This window comes from Pseudophryne corroboree, chromosome 7 (assembly GCF_028390025.1).
Source record: "Pseudophryne corroboree isolate aPseCor3 chromosome 7, aPseCor3.hap2, whole genome shotgun sequence".
NCBI classification, from domain to species: Eukaryota; Metazoa; Chordata; class Amphibia; order Anura; family Myobatrachidae; genus Pseudophryne; species Pseudophryne corroboree.
The window spans coordinates 55767719-55792071 of NC_086450.1; the positions used below are offsets into that span (position 1 = coordinate 55767719).

At 43.7% G+C, this 24353-nt stretch overlaps 1 protein-coding gene across 2 annotated transcripts in view; it reads left to right on the top strand.

Annotated features, from left to right (window-relative positions):
• LOC134943365 (putative methyltransferase DDB_G0268948) overlaps positions 1–23913 on the top strand; it is a 105201-nt gene extending 81288 nt beyond the window's left edge. The window contains exons 5-6 of one of the 2 annotated variants that reach the window (XM_063932254.1): positions 7915–8052; positions 23793–23913. In XM_063932254.1, coding sequence (XP_063788324.1) covers positions 7915–8052; positions 23793–23880 — 226 coding nt within the window. In that variant the 3' untranslated portion in view covers positions 23881–23913. Of the gene's footprint in view, positions 1–7914; positions 8053–23792 lie in introns of those variants that run through there. The other variant, XR_010181498.1, reaches the window with a different exon arrangement.
• Positions 23914–24353: the final 440 nt, after the last annotated feature.

Consider the following 24353-nt stretch of genomic DNA (forward strand, 5'->3'; position numbering starts at 1 on the left):
TCCTCCCCAGCGCCAGCAACACCCATATCCTCATCCTGGTGTACTTCAACAGTGACATCTTCAATTTGACTATCAGGAACTGTACTGCGAGTGCTCCTTCCAGCACTTGCAGGGGGCGTGCAAATGGTGGAAGGCGCAAGCTCTTCCCGTCCAGTGTTGGGAAGGTCAGGCATCGCAACCGATACAATTGGACTCTCCTTGGGTATTTGTGTTTTAGAAGAACGCACAGTTCTTTGCTGTGCTTTTGCCAGCTTAAGTCTTTTCATTTTTCTAGCGAGAGGATGAGTGCTTCCATCCTCAAGTGAAGCTGAACCACTAACCATGAACATAGGCCAGGGCCTCAGCCGTTCCTTGCCACTCCGTGTCGTAAATGGCATATTGGCAAGTTTACGCTTCTCCTCAGACGCTTTTAATTTAGATTTTTGGGTCATTTTACTGAACTTTTGTTTTTTGGATTTTATATGCTCTCTACTATGACATTGGGCATCGGCCTTGGCAGACGACGTTGATGGCATTTCATCGTCTCAGCCATGACTAGTGGCAGCAGCTTCAGCACGAGGTGGAAGTGGATCTTGATCTTTCCCTATTTTAACCTCCACATTTTTGTTCTCCATATTTTAATGTGTGGAATTATATGCCAGTATCAATAGCAATGGCCTACTACTATATATACTGCGCACAACTAAAATGCACCACAGGTATAGAATGTAGATGGATAGTATACTTAATGACAACACAGAGGTAGGTACAGCAGTGGCCTTCCGTACCGTACTGCTATATATAGTATACTGGTGGTCACTGTGTCAGCAAACTGCAAAACTAAAATGCACCACATATATAGAATGTAGATGGATAGTATACTTAATGACGACACAGAGGTAGGTACAGCAGTGGCCTTCCGTACCGTACTGCTATATATAATATACTGGTGGTCACTGTGTCAGCAAACTGCAAAACTAAAATGCACCACAGGTATAGAATGTAGATGGATAGTATACTTAATGACGACACAGAGGTAGGTACAGCAGTGGCCTTCCGTACCGTACTGCTATATATAGTATACTGGCGGTCACTGTGTCAGCAAAACTCTGCACTGTACTCCTCCTATATAATATTATACTGGTGGTCCCGACTCCCCAGTCCCCACAATAAAGCAGCACACTGAGCACAGATATGGAGTGTTTTTCAGGCAGACAACGTATAATGGTGGTCACTGTCAGCAAAACTCTGCACTGTACTCCTCCTATATAATATTAATTATACTGGTGGTCCCCAGTCCCCACATTAAAATAAAGCAGCACACTGAGCACAGATATGGAGTGTTTTTCAGGCAGACAACGTATACTGGTGGTCACTGTCAGCAAAACTCTGCACTGTACTCCTGCTATATAATACATCTGCTCCCCAGTCCCCACAATTAAGCAGTGTGAGCACAGATTTATGCAGCACACTGAGCACAGATATGGGCGCGCTCGGGTTACCCGAGCCATACGGGAGAATCCGAGTATGGCTCGGACCCGTGTAAAAAGGGTGAAGTTCGGGGGGGGTCGGTTTCCGAGAAACCGAACCCGCTCATCACTAGTAATTAATACCTTCAGTTGCTGGTGTATATACTTATTAACACATTTAGGGGCACATTTATCAAGCCTTGGAGAGTGATAAATACTGTAGCATGGTGATAAAATACCAGCCAATTTGCTCCTACTGTAACTGCCATGTTATAAGCTGTGTTTGAAAAATGACACTTAGGAGTTGATTGGTTGGTACTTTCTCACTCTCCAAGGCTTGATAAATCTGGGCATTGATGTCTTGTTTCAGCCTTGGTTGTGTTTTTGCTTCCCTTTTTTTAATAAATATATTTCTTTCCTAACTATTAAGTTTTTGTGTGGGAGCATAAACCTAATATTTATCAGAATTATACTATTTTATTTATTTTCCTCCTATGGTCAACAGATCAACCACTTGCCTGGCACGGTCACATCACATGAGACCATGCCTGCAAGAGCTCTATCTGACCTGGTCGCACGGGATGCGACCAGTCAGATAGAGAGTGTTAGCAGTGGCAGGGAAGATAAACTTCAATCCGCTGCTGCTGTCAGATCCCTCTGCCTCCCTGCACTCTCCCCATGTGTCTGCCATGCTGCCGATCCCCCCCCCCCCCCTCCAGCGGCTGCAGACAATGGCAGCCGCTGGGGAGTGTAAATGAACCCTCCCAAGCCACCCCCAGATCCCCCTGTATTACCTGCAGGCTGTCCTGGCTGTCAAAATGAAAGCCGCGATGATCATGATGTTCCCGATGATCCGATGGTCGCGATCAATTTTTCGATGTTTGGGGGGGAAATAATTTCCCCCCCTTTTTTTAACTAAAATCATTTGGGATAGGGTTAAATTCATGTTCTTCGCCCAATTCACTCATAAAAAATAGGATTTTAATACCTACCGGTAAATCCTTTTCTCTTAGTCCGTAGCGGATGCTGGAGTCACTTCAAGAACCATGGGGTATAGACGGGATCCGCAGGAGTCATGGGCACTTTAAGACTTTCAAAGGGGTGTGAACTGGCTCCTCCCTCTATACCCCTCCTCCAGACTCCAGTTATAGGAACTGTGCCCAGGGAGATGGACATTTCGAGGAAAAGAATTTATTGTTAAACTAAGGTGAGATACATACCAGCTCACACCTCAAGCAACATGGTACAACATGGCATTCAACACAACGCAAGTCAACGGCATGAACAACATCAGCTACAGGCTAACTATAAACGTAACACAAAATGTGTGTAACCATAACTAATAACTGCAGATACAGTACGCACTGGGACGGGCGCCCAGCATCCTCTACGGACTAAGAGAAAAGGATTTACCGGTAGGTATTAAAATCCTATTTTCTCATACGTCCTAGAGGATGCTGGTTTCACCTCAAGAACCATGGGGTTTATACCAAAGCTCTAGAACGGGCGGGAGAGTGCGGATGACTCTGCAGCACCGATTGACCAAACATGAGGTCCTCATCGTCCAGGGTATCAAACTTGCAGAACTTTGCAAAGGTGTTTGAACCCGACCAAGTAGCCGCTCAGCAAAGTTGTAATGCCGAGACCCCCCCGGGCAGCTGCCCAGGACAAGCCCACCTTTCTGGTAGAATGGGCCTTTACCAATTTCGGTAACGGCAATCCAGCCGTAGAATGAGCCTGCTGAATCATATGACAGATCAAGCGCGCAAAAGTCTGCTTGGAAGCAGGAGCCCGTTCTGGCCACATAAATTTTCAAAGCTCTGACTACGTCGAGAAACTTTGATTCCAGCAAGGTGTCAGTAGCCAATGGCACCACAATAGGTTGGTTCAAGTGGAATGACGAAACCACTTTCGGCAGAAACTGCTGACGAGTCCTCAACTCTGCTCTATCTTCATGGAAGATCATAAAAGGGCTCTTGTGAGACAAGGCCGCCAATTCAGACACCAGCCTGGCGGATGCCAAGGCCAACAGCATGACCATTTCCAAGTGAGGAATTTCAACTCCACCTTTTGTAAAGGTTCAAACCAATGAGATTGAAGGAACTGCAACACCACATTAAGATCCCACGGTGCCACAGGGGGCACAAAGTGAGGTTGGATGTGCAACACGCCTTTCACAAAAGTCTGAACTTCTGGAAGGGAGGCCAATTGTTTTTGGAAGAAAACCGATAAGGCTGAAATTTGCACTTTAATGGAGCCCAACTTTAGGCCCGCATCCACATCGGCTTGTAGAAATTGGAGAAACCGTCCTAACTGAAATTCTTCCGTAGGAGCCTTCTTGGATTCACACCAAGACACGTATTTTCTCCAAATACGGTGGTAATGTTTAGACGTTACTCCTTTCCTGGCCTGAATAAGAGTGGGGATGACTTCCTTGGGAATACACTTTTGGGCTAGGATCCGGCGTTCAACCTCCAAGCCGTCAAATAAAGACCCATTAGTAGATAAGATTATGTAAACGGACTCCACTCTCCAGTCAACCCCTTGAACCTGCAAAAGGGTTTTGCCAACTATTAGCGGAATATGATCTTTTTGATGTATGGCGAGCAAAACATCTGTCAGAAAAAGATTTTACTTTTTTTTTCATGTTCACAGAACGTATTCTAGAATAGACCTAGCATTATCTCATAAGTGGACTTTACCGTCTTTTAGTAAGATGTCTATTCTCCCCATGACATTGTCAGATCATTCCCCATTATTCCATGTGTGGGATATTGGGAAGAGAAGGACTTCTCCTGGTCCTTGGCGCTTGGGAAAACAGAGTCTCGATCAGCCAGAGGCTAAGCAGGCCATTCAATCTTCCCTCAACTGCTACTTAAGTGTTAATTCCCCTGAGGAAACATCCATCTTCAATTTTTGGTGTGCTCTTAAATCAGTGGTTAGAGGTTCTGCAATACAGATTGTGGCTAAACTTATGAAAGACTAAGAAAAAACTGGAGCAGCCCGAATCCGAGGTTGCTAAATTAGACAAGGCGCATAAAACTAACCCGAATGATATAGCAGTATTTAAACTATTAGGGATAATGTTAATGTTTTTTTTTTTTTTTAGCACAAGTTCATCGTAATCTTAATAGACTTAGGGCCTAATTCAGAGTTGATCGCAGCAGCAAACTTGTTAGCATTTGGGCAAAACCATGTGCACTGCAGGGGGCGGCAGATGTAACTTGTGCAGAGAGAGTTAGATTTGGGTGGGGTGTGTTCAAACTGAAATCTAAATTGCAGTGTAAAAATAAAGCATCCAGTATTTACCCTGCTCAGAAACACAATTACCCACCCAAATCTAACTCTCTCTGCAAATGTTATATCTGCCACACCTGCAGTGCACATGGTTTTGCCCAACTGCTAACCAATTTGCTGCTGCGATCAACTCTGAATTATCCCCTTAATCACAAGTTCTATGTTTATGGTAATCGTGCTAGCAGGTTATTGGCAAGGAAATTGAGAGGTAAAAAAAGCCAAAGAGAGGATTCAAAATGTTTATTATGACAAAGGAATGAAAGTCTCTGACACTGATGGAATAGTCAATGTTTTGCATCATATTATTCTAGACTATGTAATCTGAAAGATGACTGTTCCACTTTTCAACCTCAAAACCTTGACATAGAAACATTTCTGGGTTGTCTTTGTCTCCCCTCATTGTCGTTGGAGGCCTGTCTGTCTCTCAATGTATTTTGGACGTAAGAGGTAATAAAGCTCTGGGCCCTGACAGTTATCCCTCTAACTTCTACAAAAATTTTAAGGGGCAGTTGACCCAGGTGCTTTTATCTGTGTTTAATAAAGCTTTTCCACAAGAAATGTTGGAAGCACAAATTATAGCCATCCCTAACCCAAACTGTGGTTCAAAATTTTAGGTCAATTGCTTTGTTTAATACAGATGTGAAAATATTCGCCAAATTAGTAGATAAACGCCTTTCCCCTCTGATTCCTTCCCTTATTAAACCTGACCAGGTGGGTTTTGTGATGAACAGACAGGCCCCAGACAACACGAGAAGGGTGATTAATGTCATTGAACACTGCATGTCTAGGAGGGAGCCTCTTTTAGTGTTGTCACTAGATGCCGAAAAGGCGTTCGACAGGCTACATTGGGGTTTTTTGCAGGCATCTTTGGAAAAATCTGGCTTCGTTAGATTTTGTAAACGGATGTCTTTCCTCAGTATTTAATATCTTTAATGGCACTCGACAGGGGTGTCCTTTGTCCCCTCTTATTTTTGCACTGGTAGTCGAGCCTCTGGCTGAATGGATTTGGTCGATGGAATTAATTAAAGGTCCCCTAGTAAGAGGCTACTCCCATAAAATTAGTTTGTTTGCGGATGATATTTTGCTGTGTCTTCAAGATCCAGAGTCTTCTTTACCAGAACTTCATAAAGTCTTACGAGAATATTTGGAAATTTCATACTATAAATTAAACACCAATAAAACGGAAGCCCTTCCCTTCAATATCCCCATGGAAGTGTAAGGTAGACTGAAAAATTCATATAAATATGCCTGGCAGGGGCACTTTTTGAAATATTTTGGGATTAACTTGGCGAATAAAGATAATATTATTGAATGCAATTACGGCCCCTTATTAAAAGCATTTAAGGGGTTGACTGGAGAGTGGATCCTACAGGAGGTCTCCTGGTTAGGTAGGGTAGCGGCAGCAAAAATGGTTCTCCTGACGAAATTGATGTATTTGTTTCACGCCATTCCTAGATTTTTTCCAAAATATTTATACAAAAAATGAAACCAGATTTTGACTCAATATATTTGGAAGGGTTCTAGACCTAAAATAGAATACCCAAATTTTGCCTAAACCATCTCTTTATAGGGGACCATTTAATATCCTTCTCTCAGCTGTAAGACCAATATAACATTCAGAAACAGGACTTCTTTAAAATTTTTGCGACTAAGAAGTTGGCTTTAAACTTTTCTACCCACACTTCATAAGAAACTCATGTTTCCAGCTTTTATCAAATCCAAGCTTGATTCACCTTCACATAAAGGAGTAATCTTCTGGTGGTACCAATTTCAAATTCTAGATAAGAAGGGTAAATTAAATTCTCAGATTAAGTGGGAACGGGATTTGGCTAGATCTTTTAAAAATGAAGAGTGGGATTCCATCTTTAGCACTTGCTTCAAACTTTCTAAGTGCATTAACCACTCAGAAATGTTTTTCAAACTGATTTAGAGGGCATACAGATTTAGCCACGCTCATCTGAGGCGGCTTCGTTGCAGGCGTGCACTCCTGGCGTGACTAGGTGATCTGTTCATCTAGCCCCGTCACGAGTGCACAGAGACACTCTCCCATTCACTAGAATAGGGCGCGTCTACATCTCGGACCCATGCGTACCCCGGATGGAGACACTCTCCCACTCTAGTGAATGGGGTGCGTCTCCGTCACGGATTCACGCACCCGCCCAAGCACAGACAAAGGCACGACTAACATGGTTCCGTCTGTACTTTACCCCTAAAAAGGCAACACAAGATTTGTACCTCAGCGTCCATATTCTGTTGGAGAAAATGTGGTGGGGTAGGCGATATTTACCCTATTTTCTGTGCTTGTCTGCAACTACAACAAACCTGGAGAGTGGTGTTCCACATGATGAGTATGATTATTGGATTGACTATTCCGGCAGACCCTGTTATAGTCTTATTTCATTAGTATTTGGGTCAGCTGTCCATTGGTGATAAATATGTTATGGGACACGTTTTGATTACCACTAAAGCTGCTATTGCTCAGCTCTGGAAAACTGAGGCAATTCTTTCTCTGTTAGTTATTCAAAATAAGATTTATAAAGCTAGTTGCATCATCGCTTGAATGTGATAAAATGGAGAAAGAAAAAGTGCCAGCCAATCAGCTCTTAACTGCCATGTAACAGGCTGTGTTTTAAAAATGGCAGCTAGGAGCTGATTGGCTGGTACTTTTTGACTCTCTATTTAAAAAAATAAATAAAGCAGCCAGTATTTACCCTGCACATATTTTTTTTACCCACCCAAATCTGTCTCTGCACATGTTATATCTGCCCCACCTGCAGTGCAGCATGGTTTTGCCCAATTGCTAACTTTTCTGTTTTGCTAGCAAACCTGAATAACCCCCATTGGGGCAGATGTATTAACCTGGATAAGGCAAAAGGAAGTGATAAACCAGTGATAAATGCAAGGTGATACACGCACCAGCCAATCAGCTCCAATATTAACAGTTAGGAGCTGATTGGCTGGTGCGTGTATCACCTTGCATTTATCACTGGTTTATCACTTCCTTATGCTATCTCCAGGTTAATACATCTGCCCCAATGTGTGGTAATTCACAGTATATGGCACCTGCCATTACATTTCAGTAATATAATAAAAGAAAAAAAAACTCATTATACCTTTTGTGATCTCACAAATTGTTATGTTGGTGATTTCTGTATTGTGTATCTTTCAGGGTCACGGACATTACAGAAGTGTTCCATGTATCCCTGGAAGAACTCTTGGGTTATTTAAAGGCCATATGTATGTGCCACAAATTTCTAAGTGTAGATGAGGCTGGAGCCATTGCTTTTTTACAATCTGTGGAGAAAAGGTCAGTAATCAGGGCTGATAAAAAAAAAAAAAAAACATTTTAGAGATACGGAAAACAAAATTGTATCTGAAATATGAAATTGTTAATGTCAGTCCTGCTCTTTACCTCACCCACTGTCCAGTGGTATGAACCCTGTTGGTGCTGTGATCACACAGCAGGGAGCCAGGATGTCGTGTGCCCTAGATTGACAGCATTTTTTCATGTCACCCCTAGTCAAAAAGTTTCTTGGTGAGCAATTCAGGAACAATTGTTAAATTAAGCTAATTGTGATTTCCTGTCGTCCTTCAGGTCAGCTATATGTTTGTCCACATATATTATGATTGGCAGCCACCAGCACTGGTTTAGCCTATCAAATTGATCATAAATAATTTGACTTGATCCTAGACCACCAACACATGGCACCCCTGCAAGTTCCCTCTGACACCCTAGGGTGCCCCAGTTTGGGAACCTCTGTTATTGCCAATTCCTCCTGCAGTACTTTCAATAGATTGGAAAGGCCATACTATTTACTATTCCACCTGCAAATTATTTTTCACTTCCAGACATTAATGGGTTAAAGCTCCTTTCCCCCCACACCCCAAGGAATCTGTTTTATTTTGTAGTGGAGAGGAAACGCAACCTGACACTTCGGGGGGCGGGACCAGAGTGACGTGTAACTAGGCTGTGCCCCCAAAACATGGAAATACCCTCGATTTGCAGGTCTGCGGGTATGGGCGGGGCCAAATGATGTGATCACAACTTTTGCACACCCTGCATCTGTGCTTTCAGTGTCTTTATCTTCACCCTGCCCGCTTCAGTAGGAAGCGGCAGGGTGCGGGAGAGATGCGGGAGAGCCACCTACCCTTCCGGGGTTGCGGGGGACCACCCCAAAAATCTGGAGTCTCCCGCACCTTCCGGGAGGGTAAGCAACTATGACACACACACACACATATATAGATACAGTATATAGGATGTGGTTAAGATACAGACGCCGGAATCCTGACCATAAGTATAGCGGGCAGTGTAGGTTTAGGCGCCACCCAGGGGGATTAGGGTTAGGGTGCGGGAAAGGGAGGGTTAGGCTGTGGGGAGGGAGGGTTAGGGTTAGGTACCACCGGGGGGAGGTTAGGTTTAGGCACTAAAGGGGGAGGGTTAGGGTTAGGCTGCAGGGAGAGGGGGGTTAGGATTAGGCAACTCCGGGGGGAGATTAGGGTTAGGCATTTAGGGAGGAGGTTACAGTTAGGCTGTGGGAAGGGAGGGTTAGGGGTAGGGGAGAGGGGCTAGAATACATAGGCGTTCCTATAATGTGTGTGGTGCACACTGGCCCCTAGGCCCTTTCCAAGTGTTTTGCACATGCGCACTGGAGATGTCCATGGGAATAATGCGCGGGCACCATGTTCCTGGAGACCTGCACATGCGCAGTAGGGTCTGGCATTCACAATATTGTTCCCCACTGGGCTACACATCACATTGCTGGCCAGTTAGAAGGTTTGCCTGGAACCCTCCTCGGAAGTGACCTCTGTGCATGTCCAGTCTGAGCTGAATGTGCATGCGCAGAAGCCTTGGCAGAAGCCGTGGCAGATCACATCGATGGGCTCTATTCAAAGCACCTGTCCCTGCCTGTGTTGCATCATACATTCAGGGGATTGGATCGCTCCCAGATCACATTCAATATGCAATACATGATAAGAGTTCATCTCCGCTGATAGAACTGCAGCTGCACTAAAACTAAATGACACTGGGTCAGAGTGTGTAACAATGAACATGAGACCATACACCGGACAAAGAGGGTGGGTGGGAGGGAGGTTGAGCAGACAGGGATACTGTAAGTCCTTTAGTGAAAGTGGTAGGGAGAGGGTCACTGGTGTGGGGCTGGATGCTGTCAGTCATGTCTCGGGCAGTGCAACTGTAAGGCTGTACCTTAGTGCCGGAGGATGGAGTTCACCTCTGGCTCCTGTTCTTCTCCCCATCTCTGTAATTGTGGCGGGCGTCTGGAAAGGCAGGCAGGCAGATTTCTCGTGTGATCTAAACTGTCCAGTCTTGGTATTGCCGTTTGGTGAACCGTGGTGGCCTGCACGTATCCTGATGTGATGGCAAGGGATTTTAAGAGAGGAGGGGGCCCATGTGAAGACTCGGGGTGGGCATCCTCCTCTCCACGGCGCCGTAGTTTCCGGGATTGTGCCGGAGTCTACTGCACATGAGCAGTTCTCCGGACACATGGGGCCTGCCATGGTCCGGAGACAAATTTCATACTGCGCATGCGTTGCGGCCATTTTGCAGGACTCTGGAAAAGGTAAGTATAAAACAACATGGGTGCAGTATGTGTGGTGTGTGGCCCCCCTGGACCCATGTGCACCAGACACATTGCACCCATGATAGAAATGCCAATGAGTAATGTGTTACTCTCTCATGCAGGTCCCATCAACACACACACTGCTGTCATGTATGCATAGTAATAAGTGCTCTGGCCCCCGTTTTTTGTGCTCCTGTTCCTCGGGGGCCCCTCTGAACTGTGGAGCCCAGTATAGTTGTTCCCTTTGTCCCTCTCTATCGTCGGGCCTGGAGGCAAGATGTTTGAGGACACGTCTGTATGCATCGCTGTGTAAAAATTAGTGATGTGCACCGGAAATTTTTCGGGTTTTGGTTTTGGGTTCGGTTCCGCGGCCGTGTTTTGGATTCGGACGCGTTTTGGCAAAACCTCACCGAAAATTTTTTGTTGGATTCGGGTATGTTTTGGATTCGGGTGTTTTTTTCAAAAAACCCTCAAAAACAGCTTAAATCATAGAATTTGGGGGTCATTTTGATCCCAAAGTATTATTATCCTCAATAACCATAATTTCCACTCATTTTCAGTCTATTCTGAACACCTCACACCTCACAATATTATTTTTAGTCCTAAAATTTGCACCGAGGTAGCTGTGTGACTAAGCTAAGCGACCCAAGTGGCCGACACAAACACCTGGCCCATCTAGGAGTGGCAATGCAGTGTCAGACAGGATGGCACTTGAAAAAAATACTCCCCAAACAGCACATGACGCAAAGAAAAAAAGAGGCGCACCAAGGTCGCTGTGTGACTAAGCTAAGCAACACAAGTGGCCGACACAAACACCTGGCCCATCTAGGAGTGGCACTGCAGTGTCACGCAGGATGGCTCTTCAAAAAAATACTCCCCAAACAGCACATGACGCAAAGAAAAAAAGAGGCGCAATGAGGTAGCTGTGTGACTAAGATAAGCGACCCAAGTGGCCGATACAAACACCTGGCCCATCTAGGAGTGGCACTGCAGTGTCACGCAGGATGGCCCTTCAAAAAAATACTCCCCAAACAGCACATGACGCAAAGAAAAATGAAAGAAAAAAGAGGTGCAAGATGGAATTGTCCTTGGGCCCTCCCACCCACCCTTATGTTGTATAAACAGGACATGCACACTTTAACGAACTCATCATTTCAGCGACAGGGTCTGCCACACGACTGTGACTGAAATGACTGGTTGGTTTGGGCCCCCACCATCAAAAAAGAAGCAATCAATCTCTCCTTGCACAAACTGGCTCTACAGAGGCAAGATGTCCACCTCATCATCATCATCCGATTCATCACCCCTTTCACTGTGTACATCCCCCTCCTCACAGATTATTAATTCGTCCCCACTGGAATCCACCATCTCAGGTCCCCTTGTACTTTCTGGAGGCAATTGCTGCTGGTGAATGTCTCCACGGAGGAATTGATTATAATTCATTTTAATGAACATCATCTTCTCCACATTTTCTGGAAGTAACCTCGTACGCCGATTGCTGACAAGGTGAGCGGCGGCACTAAACACTCTTTCGGAGTACACACTGGAGGGAGGGCAACTTAGGTAGAATAAAGCCAGTTTCTGCAAGGGCCTCCAAATTGCCTCTTTTTCCTGCCAGTATACGTACGGACTGTCTGAGGTGCCTACTTGGATGCGGTCACTCATATAATCCTCCACCATTCTTTCAATGGTGACAGAATCATATGCAGTGACAGTAGACGACATGTCAGTAATCATTGGCAGGTCCTTAAGTCCGGACCAGATGTCAGCACTCGCTCCAGACTGCCCTGCATCACCGCCAGCGGGTGGGCTCGGAATTCGTAGCCTTTTCCTCGCACCCCCAGTTGCGGGAGAATGTGAAGGAGGAGATGTTGACGGGTCACGTTCCGCTTGACTTGACAATTTTCTCACCAGCAGTTCTTTGAACCTCTGCAGACTTGTGTCTGCCGGAAAGAGAGATACAACGTAGCTTTTAAATATAGGATCGAGCACGGTGGCCAAAATGTAGTGCTCTGATTTCAACAGATTGACCACCCGTGAATCCTGGTTAAGCGAATGAAGGGCTCCATCCACAAGTCCCACATGCCTAGCGGAATCACTCTGTTTTAGCTCCTCCTTCAATGCCTCCAGCTTCTTCTGCAAAAGCCTGATGAGGGGAATGACCTGACTCAGGCTGGCAGTGTCTTGACTGACTTCACGTGTGGCAAGTTCAAAAGGTTGCAGAACCTTGCACAACGTTGAAATCATTCTCCACTGCGCTTGAGACAGGTGCATTCCACCTCCTTTGCCTATATCGTGGCCAGATGTATAGGCTTGAATGGCCTTTTGCTGCTCCTCCATCCTCTGAAGCATATAGAGGGTTGAATTCCACCTCGTTACCACCTCTTGCTTCAGATGATGGCAGGGCAGGTTCAGGTGTTTTTGGTGGTGCTCCAGTCTTCTGTACGCGGTGCCTGTACGCTGAAAGTGGCCCGCAATTCTTCTGGCCACCGACAGCATCTCTTGCACGCCCCTGTCGTTTTTTAAATAATTCTGCACCACCAAATTCAAGGTATGTGCAAAACATGGGACGTGCTGGAATTTGCCCAGATGTAATGCACGCACAATATTGTTGGCATTGTCCGATGCCACAAATCCCCAGGAGAGTCCAATTGGGGTAAGCCATTCTGCGATGATCTTCCTCAGTTGCCGTAAGAGGTTTTCAGCTGTGTGCGTATTCTGGAAAGCGGTGATACAAAGCGTAGCCTGCCTAGGAACGAGTTGGCGTTTGCCAGATGCTGCTACTGGTGCCGCCGCTGCTGTTCTTGCAGCGGGAGGCAATACATCTACCCAGTTGGCTGTCACAGTCATATAGTCCTGAGTCTGCCCTGCTCCACTTGTCCACATGTCCGTGGTTAAGTGGACATTGGGTACAACTGCATTTTTTAGGACACTGGTGACTCTTTTTCTGACATCCGTGTACATTCTCGGCATCGCCTGCCTAGAGAAGTGGAACCTAGATGGTATTTGGTAATGGGGGCACACTACCTCAAGCAATTCTCTAGTTCCCCGTGAACTAACGGCGGATACTGGATGCACGTCTAACACCAACATAGTTGTCAAGGCCTGAGTTATCCGCTTTGCAAAAGGATGACTGCTGTGATATTTCATCTTCCTCGCAAAGGACTATTGGACAGTCAATTGCTTACTGGAAGTAGTACAAGTGGTCTTCCGACTTCCCCTCTGGGATGACGATCGACTCCCAGCAGCAACAACAGCAGCGCCAGCAGCAGTAGGCGTTACACTCAAGGATGCATCGGAGGAATCCCAGGCAGGAGAGGACTCGTCAGTCTTGCCAGTGACATGGCCTGCAGGACTATTGGCTTTCCTGACTAAGGAGGAAATTGACACTGAGGGAGTTGGTGGTGTGGTTAGCGGGAGCTATGGTTACAAGAGGAAGGGATTTACTGGTCAGTGGACTGCTTCCTCTGTCGCCCAAAGTTTTTTAACTTGTCACTGACTTATTATGAATGCGCTGCAGGTGACGTATAAGGGAGGATGTTCCGAGGTAGTTAACGTCCTTACCCCTACTTATTACAGCTTGACAAAGGCAACACACGGCTTGACACCAGTTGTCCGCATTTCTGTTGAAATTATTCCACACTGAAGAGCTGATTTTTTTTGTATTTTGACCAGGCATGTCAATGGCCATATTCGTCCCACGGACAACTGGTGTCTCCCCGGGTGCCTGACTTAAACAAACCACCTCACCATCAGAATCCTCCTTGTCAATTTCCTCCCCAGCGCCAGCAACACCCATATCCTCATCCTGGTGTACTTCAACACTGACATCTTCAATTTGACTATCAGGAACTGGACTGCGGGTGCTCCTTCCAGCACTTGCAGGGGGCGTGCAAATGGTGGAAGGCGCAAGCTCTTCCCGTCCAGTGTTGGGAAGGTCAGGCATCGCAACCGACACAATTGGACTCTCCTTGGGGATTTGTGATTTCGAAGAACGCACAGTTCTTTGCTGTGCTTTTGCCAGCTTAAGTCTTTTCTTTTTTCTAGTGAGAGGATGAGTGCTTCCATCCTCATGTGAAGCTGAACCACTAGCCATGAACATAGGCCAGGGCCTCAGCCGTTCCTTGCCACTCCGTGTCGTAAATGGCATATTGGCAAGTTTATGCTTCTCCTCAGATGCTTTTAATTTTGATTTTTGGGTCATTTTATTGATCTTTTGTGTTTTGGATTTTACAGGCTCTGTACTATGACATTGGGCATCGGCCTTGGCAGACGACGTTGATGGCATTTCATCGTCTCGGCCATGACTAGTGGCAGCAGCTTCAGCACGAGGTGGAAGTGGATCTTGATCTTTCCCTATTTTTTTAACCTCCACATTTTTGTTCTCTATATTTTAATGCGCACAACTCAAAGCCACCACAGGTATACAATGTAGATGGATGGATAGTATAGTATTATATTACTTATGGAGGAGGAGTGCACTGACGACACAGAGGTAGGTACAGCTGTGGCCTACCGTACTGCTATATATATATATATATATATATATATATATATATAAATAATATACTGTATAATTATAATGGACCTGGTGGACACAGTCAGCAGACTGCTAAACTAGTATGAAGAAAAAAAAAGCCACCACAGGTATACAATGTAGATGGATGGATAGTATAGTATTATATTACTTATGGAGGACGAGTGCACTGACGACACAGAGGTAGGTACAGCCGTGGCCCACCGTACTGCTATATATATATATATATATAATATACTGTATAATAATAACGGACCTGGTGGACACTGTCAGCAGACTGCTAAACTAGTATGAAGAAAAAAAAAGCCACCACAGGTATACAATGTAGATGGATGGATAGTATAGTATTATATTACTTATGGACGACGAGTGCACTGACGACACAGAGGTAGGTACAGCCGTGGCCTACCGTACTGCTATATATATATATATATATAATATACTGTATAATAATAACGGACCTGGTGGACACTGTCAGCAGACTGCTAAACTAGTATGAAGAAAAAAAAAGCCACCACAGGTATACAATGTAGATGGATGGATAGTATAGTATTATATTACTTATGGAGGACAAGTGCACTGACGACACAGAGGTAGGTACAGCCGTGGCCTACCATACTGCTATATATATATATATAATATACTGTATAATAATAACGGACCTGGTGGACACTGTCAGCAGACTGCTAAACTAGTATGAAGAAAAAAAAAGCCACCACAGGTATACAATGTAGATGGATGGATAGTATAGTATTATATTACTTATGGACGACGAGTGCACTGACGACACAGAGGTAGGTACAGCCGTGGCCTACCGTACTGCTATATATATATATATATATATAATATACTGTATAATAATATCGGACCTGGTGGACACTGTCAGCAGACTGCTAAACTAGTATGAAGAAAAAAAAAAAGCCACCACAGGTATACAATGTAGATGGATGGATAGTGTAGTATTATATTACTTATGGAGGACGAGTGCACTGACGACACAGAGGTAGGTACAGCCGTGGCCTACCGTACTGCTATATATATATATATATATATATATAATATACTGTATAATAATTACGGACCTGGTGGACACTGTCAGCAGACTGCTAAACTAGTATGAAGAAAAAAAAAACCACCACAGGTATACAATGTAGATGGATGGATAGTATAGTATTATATTACTTATGGACGACGAATGCTCTGACGAAACAGAGGTAGGTACAGCCGTGGCCTACCGTACTGCTATATATATATATATATATATATATAAAATATACTGTATAATAATAATAACGGACCTGGTGGACACTGTCAGCAGACTGCTAAACTAGTATGAAGAAAAAAAAAGCCACCACAGGTATACAATGTAGATGGATGGATAGTATAGTATTATATTACTTATGGACGACGAGTGCACTGACGACACAGAGGTAGGTACAGCCGTGGACTACCGTACTGCTATATATATATATAATATACTGTATAATAATAACGGACCTGGTGGACACTGTCAGCAGACTGCTAAACTAGTATGAAGAAAAAAAAAGCCACCACAGGTATACAATGTAGATGGATGGATAGTATAGTATTATATTACTTATGGAGGACGAGTGCACTGACGACACAGAGGTAGGTACAGCCGTGGCCTACCGTACTGCTATATATATATATATATATATATAATATACTGTATAATAATAACGGACCTGGTGGACACTGTCAGCAGACTGCTAAACTAGTATGAAGAAAAAAAAAGCCACCACAGGTATACAATGTAGATGGATGGATAGTATAGTATTATATTACTTATGGACGACGAGTGCACTGACGACACAGAGGTAGGTACAGCCGTGGCCTACCGTACTGCTATATATATATATAATATACTGTATTATAATAACGGACCTGGTGGACACTGTCAGCAGACTGCTAAACTAGTAGTATGTAGAAAAAAAAGCCACCACAGGAGTGTTTTTCAGGCAGACAAACGTATACTGGACTGGTGGTCACTGTCAGCAAAACTGCGCACTGTACTCCTGCTATAACTGCTCCCCAGTCCCCACAATTAGGCTGTGTGAGCAGTGCACTCAGCACAGATATATCATGCAGCAGTGCAGCACACTGAGTGAGCACAGATATGGTGGAGCGTTTTTTTCAGGCAGAGAAACAACGGATTAAACTCACTGGTGGTATTATAATCAAAACCCTGCACTGTACTCCCTAACAGCTGCTCCCCGTCCCCAATCCTCCCCACAATTATAACTAAGTCACTCAGTCTTTTCTACTTTAACGGAGAGGACGCCAGCCACGTCCTCTCCCTATCAATCTCAATGCACGTGTGAAAATGTCGGCGACGCGCGGCTGCTTATATAGAATCCGAATCTCGCGAGAATCCGACAGTGGGATGATGACGTTCGGGCGCGCTCGGTTTACCCGAGCCACACGGGAGAATCCGAGCACGGCTCGGACCCGTGTAAAAAGGCTGAAGTTCGGGTGGGTCGGTTTCCAAGAAACCGAACCCGCTCATCACTAGTAAAAATACTGTAGAGCAGGACTTTCGCTTCCGGTCTCATGCAGGACGCAGCTTAGCTCCGCTGCTCCGTTCTGCACCCGACAATCCTACCTTTACAAGGCAGTAAAACGCCTCCAACATCTCTCTCCCAGCTGCACAGGGGTACAGGGAACCCAGATGGAGAAGTTTCTGGCTTCTCCGCCCGCTACCAAGCCGCCGCAGCCCCGCCAGGAGAAGCGCCGCGCTGACCCCATCATGGCGCCGGACACTGATACGGCACCCAGCGTCCCTGCACATAAGAAAGCTGCAGCCGCAGCAACAGAGGATCCTGATTCTCCTCAGGTACGGCGCTCCCCTGACTCCCCTGCTACATACAGGGACATAGTGGAAGCAATTCAAAACACTATGACTCCTTTACTGACACAGGCAGTGTCAGAAATTACACAGCAGCTACAGCATCTACAGGGAAGGGTCTCTGATGCAGAAAACCATATAGGCACAATTTCTCATGATCTATCTGAAGCACAGTGCCACATTTTACGGCTCCAAAAAGAAAATCACCAGCTTTGGAATAAAGTTGATGATATTGAGAACAAATCAAGAAGATGCAATATCAGAATAGTTGGAGTCCCAGAATCAGTAAAAGGTTCTGATATAACATCCTTTATAACCACCACCCTCCCAAAGCTCCTGAAGATAGAAGCAGAATGTAAAAACCTAGTGATCGAAAGGGCCCATAGAGTGGGTCCCCCCCCCCCCCCTAAACCCCATGACAAAAGACCTCGAGTTATTATTTTCAAATGCCTAAACTATTTACACAAGCTTGCTATCTGGAAAGCCTCCAGACAGATTCCAGACCTGACATGGGAGGGCAAGCGTCTACGTCTCTTTCAAAACTTTTTGGTCGAGCTCTCCAGGGCGAGAAAAGCCTTTTCACCAATCTGCTCATCCCTTGTTTCAGAAAAAAGAAGATTTGCACTTATGTACCCAGCACGCCTACGCATCTTCTATGATGATAAACATTATGATTTTAACACCCCAGATGATGCACAAGCCTTTCTGAGAGAAGAGAATCGTCGAACGCCTGAAGATATCTCTGACCCACCTCCTTCACAAAAATAGACATTGCTTTACTCCCCACACTCAGTTATGTCTTATCTTGCAATGTTTTTTGTTAGATAGATACTCACTAGGCAGACTAGCTTCCTTGAAATATGGACACCAGATCCTCTGACCTTATAGGTCACGCACATACCTCCCTACACCCCCTCCCCCCCCCACTCTCCCTTCCACCTCCCCCCCCCCTTACTCTCATTTATCTTATACTAAACACACCCCCTACTACTACTGACTTCACAGACTGCACTGCATCACTCACACCTCCCCTTGATCTTTATTCTTGCTTCTATTGCTGATATACACATATTTTCATACTCCAATACACAATTGACATCTATGTTAAGCTCAAAGAGGTTTCATTAATTACTAATTCGGGTACTAGAACACCTGACATGCTCCGATACGTCTCACTCTAGTTACACAAGCACTCTAAAAAGTGCTGTATGGTCCTTATTGTATTTTTACATGCTGCGGAAGCATTATACCGCAAGGTATATGAAAGCATTACTTACCATGAGGGCCGCACTCATGGAACATTTATTTTCTTTTGTTGTTACGTTGTCTTGTCTCCCCCCCCCCTTTTTGTCTTCCCTCCTTATGTTTCCCCATTACATCTAGGCCTACCAGCAAGATTATTAAAGTATGTACTGTGCTGCTGATGTTATCTATAGTCGAATTCACATGTCTTCGCTAAAGATTGGATCGATCAATGCGGGAGGCTTCAACTCTCCGGCAAAGCGACGTAAGGTATTGGTTTATCTAAATAGACAGAAATTAGATATAGTCTTTATTCAAGAATCTCACCTCACAGCAAAGGAAACAGCCAAACTACAGATGCTCAATTGGCGACTCCTAGCATCCGCACCCTTTAATTCTAAATCTAGGGGAGTTGTTATTCTGATTTCTAAAACGGTCCCATGTGAAATCTTATCCACTGAGGTAGACCCAGAGGGCAGGTTTATTATAGTCTCGGTTAAAATTTACTCCACCACTTACACCTTATGCTCCCTATACGCCCCTAACTCTAAACCCAAACCTTTCCTTTCTACATTAATCCAGAAGCTCTTACCTTACTCCTCCTCTAAGATAGTTTAAGGAGGTGATTTTAATTTAATATCACATCCTTATCTAGATAAATCCCAATATAAGGTATCACCCCAGCCCCTACCAAAATTAGGAATACCCTACTTCCTAAATATGCTTCAACTGGTTGACGTGTGGAGAGCCCTCAATCCTACTGAACGTGAATACACATGTTTATCCTCCGCACACAATACCCTATCCCGTATAGACTATATCACGCTATCTGATACCCTCTTCACCCAAGTCACAGATACGGGCATTGAACCAATAATAATATCAGACCATGCCTTGGTATGGCTCACATTAAAAACCCTAAATGAATTTTCCACACACAGAACTTGGAGATACCCAACACATCTAAACAACTCCCCTAAATTTACTGCATACTAAAATCAAGCTTGGGTAGACTACCATGAGCATAACAAACACCTTCTTGCTTCAGACCCGTCCCTTTATTGGATGTCTGCAAAAGCAGTCCTTAGAGGTTCCATCATGTCCTACGAATCCCAGGTAAAAAAAAGAAATTCAGACTCCTATTTGTTTCTCCAACAATCACTCTCTAACGCCTATTCAACATATAGCTTAAACCCCTCTTCCACCAACAAATCCTTATACTTAACAGCTAAAATTAAGTTTGATGAATTACTACAAACAATGTCAGATAAGTACCAATTCTCTTCTAATTTCCGCTATCATAGATTCGGAAATAAGACCAGCAAATTTCTAACTAATATACTAAATGGGACCAGGCCCCCAATGAGAGTGCACCCATTGCTCCTTCCAGATGGAACACACACCTCCTCGAATAAACAGATAACTCAAATAATGAGATAATTTTTCGCTGATATATATGCCTCCAACCAGCCCTCCCTATCCTCTAATCTCCCTGAAAAATCTTTTGATACACATACCCGTAACTCCCCTTCCTCCTCGGATACTTCTCAATCCTTGTGGCAGGAACTTTCATACCCCCAAGTTCCCCATGATCTAATACCATCACTAATTCAACCAATCACAGTCGAAGAGGTTAGAGAGACTGTCAAGTCCTTAAAACCAGCTAAAACACCTGGTCCGGATGGATTCTGCGGGGAATTCTATAAATTATTCATTGATCGTCTGTCCCCAATATTAACTTCATTTTACAATAACATTTTATCTAAGGCCTCACTTCCTTTATATTTTAATTCAGCGATTATTAAATTACTACCAAAGCCAGGAAAAGACCCCGCTCTCCCAGGATCATATAGGCCTATTTCATTATTAAATTGTGATTACAAACTTCTCACAAAAATTTTAGCAACCAGGTTAAATCCACTCCTTCCCGCAGTAATCCATCCGGATCAGACAGGATTTATTAAAGGTAGACACTCAGTCACGAACATCCGCAAAGTACTGGCCACAGTCCAGACTGATAGAGAGGGAACAGATGGGACCGATGGAAAAATCATCCTTTCTATAGATGTCGAGAAGGCTTTTGATCTAGTACTGTGGTCCCATCTGTTCCTTACACTAGAGCGCTTTGGATTCCCTCACACCTTCATAACTTTCCTTAAGACAATGTACACTCTACCATCTTCCCAAATAGCCTGTAATGGCTTCCTCTCCCCCCCTTTCCCAATACAGAAAGGAACAAGGCAGGGATGTCCCCTATCCCCCCTTCTATTTGCCCTGGCAATTGAACCACTCACAATTGCACTCCGCTCAGCGACTCAATTCTCGGGTATCAGCATTTCCTCCTCAGAATTGAAACTCTCATTATTTGTCGATGATATGATCCTCTTTATCTCCAATCCGATAAAATCCTTACCAGTAATTCTAGATATCATTGCCTCATTCAGTCCCATCTCAGGATATAAGATAAATATATCCAAGTCAGTAATCCTACCAATTCACCCATTAAGCACCACACTTAGATCCCATTCTGCCCTATCCCAATTTCAGATTCAACCCTCACAAGTCACGTACCTAGGAGTCCAAATTACTAATAACCCCTCGACACTTTACTCAGCTAACTTTACCCCTCTTCTCTCAAAAATCTTCACACAATTAGAGTCATGGTCTAAACTCCCGTTATCACTTTTTGGTAGAGCAGCAGTTCTAAAAAGCGTTATCTTTCCAAAATTTACTATGTACTACAAATGTTGCCATGCCTACTCACGAAACAGGACATTCACAATCTGGAAAAAGCTTTCTCTTCCTTCCTATGGAATGGTAAGAGATCGAGAATAGCATTAAAAAAACTCTATAAACCAAACACCTCAGGTGGCCTGAATCTCCCTAACTTTTCTCTATATGCTCTCACAACACACTTCCGCTATACCGCTGATTGGCTCATGGAAACTTCCATCCATTCAGACAAAACTTTGGAACAACATATCTTCCACCCATTCTCTCCTGGGGCGCTTCTCCATACGCCAACCAGTCTCATACCCAAACACATTTTACAGCATACTTTATTTCGTGATACCTATAATAGCTGGATTAGAATAAACAAAATCCTTAAATCCTCCCATACCAGATCCTCATTCATCCTGCTCTGGGGTAACCCTAGCTTCCCTCCATCCATCTCAAACAGTAACTTCCATCAATGGTCTGAGAAAGGGCTCAACCTAGCAACAAAGTTATTTGACCCAGGAGGGCTCATACTACCCTTTTCTTCCCTCAAAGATTCATATAATCTCCCTAACTCTCATTTTTATTTATATCTTCAAGCCCGTCACTTTGCCCTATCCCTAAAATCAATCAACTCTAGGCACACAGTAACCCACCCTCTGGAATCATTTCTTAACTCACTTTGCAAGAAAGCATTTAAATCCAAGTCACTCTATTACATTCTGTCTATTCCTCAGAAAGATAATTATCTGGATGCACTAACTCGCAACTGGAGTGCTGATATCCCCTTTATCTCAGGACAAGATTTATTCAATTCTCGAACCCCTAAGATAATGAGTATTCTCCAGTCAGTATATCTGCAGGAAGTTCACTTCAAATCAATACATAGAATATATATAGCTCCCGCCCAAAGAAGGCATATTTCAAATTTAGAGTCTGGGAGATGCCCTAAATGCTCTATATCAAATGCAAAATTCTTTCACTCCTTCTGGGCCTGCGCAAAGATATTAAAGTTCTGGCGAAAAGTTCCTGCTTTCCTTAATTCTTCCCTTCATGAAAATTAGAGATGAACCCCCTAGCTTGCCTATGTCTGAACTTTGAGAGTTGGAGCCTCCCCACATTGGATCGTAATCTCCCCCCTTTTCTTATTATCACTTTAACTATGGCTAAGAAACTCATCCTCATACACTGGATTGAGAAATCCTCTCCATCCATTCAGGAACTAAAGCACAAACTATTGCAATTGATCTATTTCGATAAGAGAGCTCTTCTTCTCAATCCCAATGGTCAAGTCGAGAAATTCACTCAAAAAGATACATCGCCTCTCTAGATGATGAGACTAAAAAAGATATTTGGTATAATCTGACTACTACTTCTGACAAACCGCTACTAGTATCTTAACCACTCCTTTGATTGTTAATCACTTATATACTTGCAAATGTATTATGGTTCATCATGCCTCTTCCTACCCCCCCCCCCTCCCATTCCTCCCCCTTCAATGTCTTCGTCTTTTCTCTTGTTACTTAGAGTAACATTATATCTGTCTTGAATATGATATGCTAATGCTAGCAATTATTCAGAGGACTCTATTATAGAATATACCAAACAGCAATGACTACTATTGTTCTATACAAGTTCCTGAATGCATCCTTCTATTGATTTGTACTTCTATAATTTGATGAATGTTCACGTTACAACACTGTTATACTCCAGTCCACATGGACTATTATATTTCTAACTTTCTCTTGTAATGTTATATATGACATATAATTGTTTAAACAAATAAAAATCTTTAATTACAAATACTGTAGAGCAGTCTATCTGTGTCATTTTTACGTTGAACTCAGAAATCTCATGTCAATGTTTTTTTATTAATCTAAATTGACATCCTTGTGCATACCCTGTGAATTACAGTATGGTGTATATTCATTAGGGATTGTAGTACTTATTGGTCACATGTGGTGCATTTATTCTCATTTCAGTTGTTATAATAAATAGTTTCAATGTAACATTATAAGGGCTACGTCACTGTCATTCTGCAATATACATATTTCTCTGACTATTGGAAAAGAGTTGTTAAGAGAATAGTTTTTTCTTCCCCACAGGATGACAGACACCATGGGGGAACCGTCTGGTGAGGAGACCCTGGAGTTCCACATAAATTACTTCTGCATCCTGGCTAGCAAATCATAACCTGCTCTGATTTCTGTCATTCTCGTTGTATCACTCGGATGAAGAATAAATAATGATGCTTTTCATTATCTACTAATTGGATGTCAGCTGTTATTAATGTTTTTTTACTTACATTGGAGATCACATGACTGCCTAGATGACCATTACATAACTCTGACATTTAATGGAATTCCCAGTTTCGTTCAAAGGATCTGGATCCACTCATTTGTCATTTCTGTACAAAATTATGTTATGGCAAGTCTATTTGTTTTAGTTTTTTTTTCTATTGACAGTTCTATACTTTCAATAGAACTAGTGGCTGGGTTGGAAAACATTTTATTTAGATTTACAGATGGAGCTGCATTCATCCATTGTGGCTCCATCCGTCCGCTTAGCCCCGCCGGGAGAGCACAGAGACGCTCTCCTATGTAAAAGTTGACAATATTTAAAAACTAGTGCAATTGTTAATGTAACCAGACGCAACTCTGATGAGA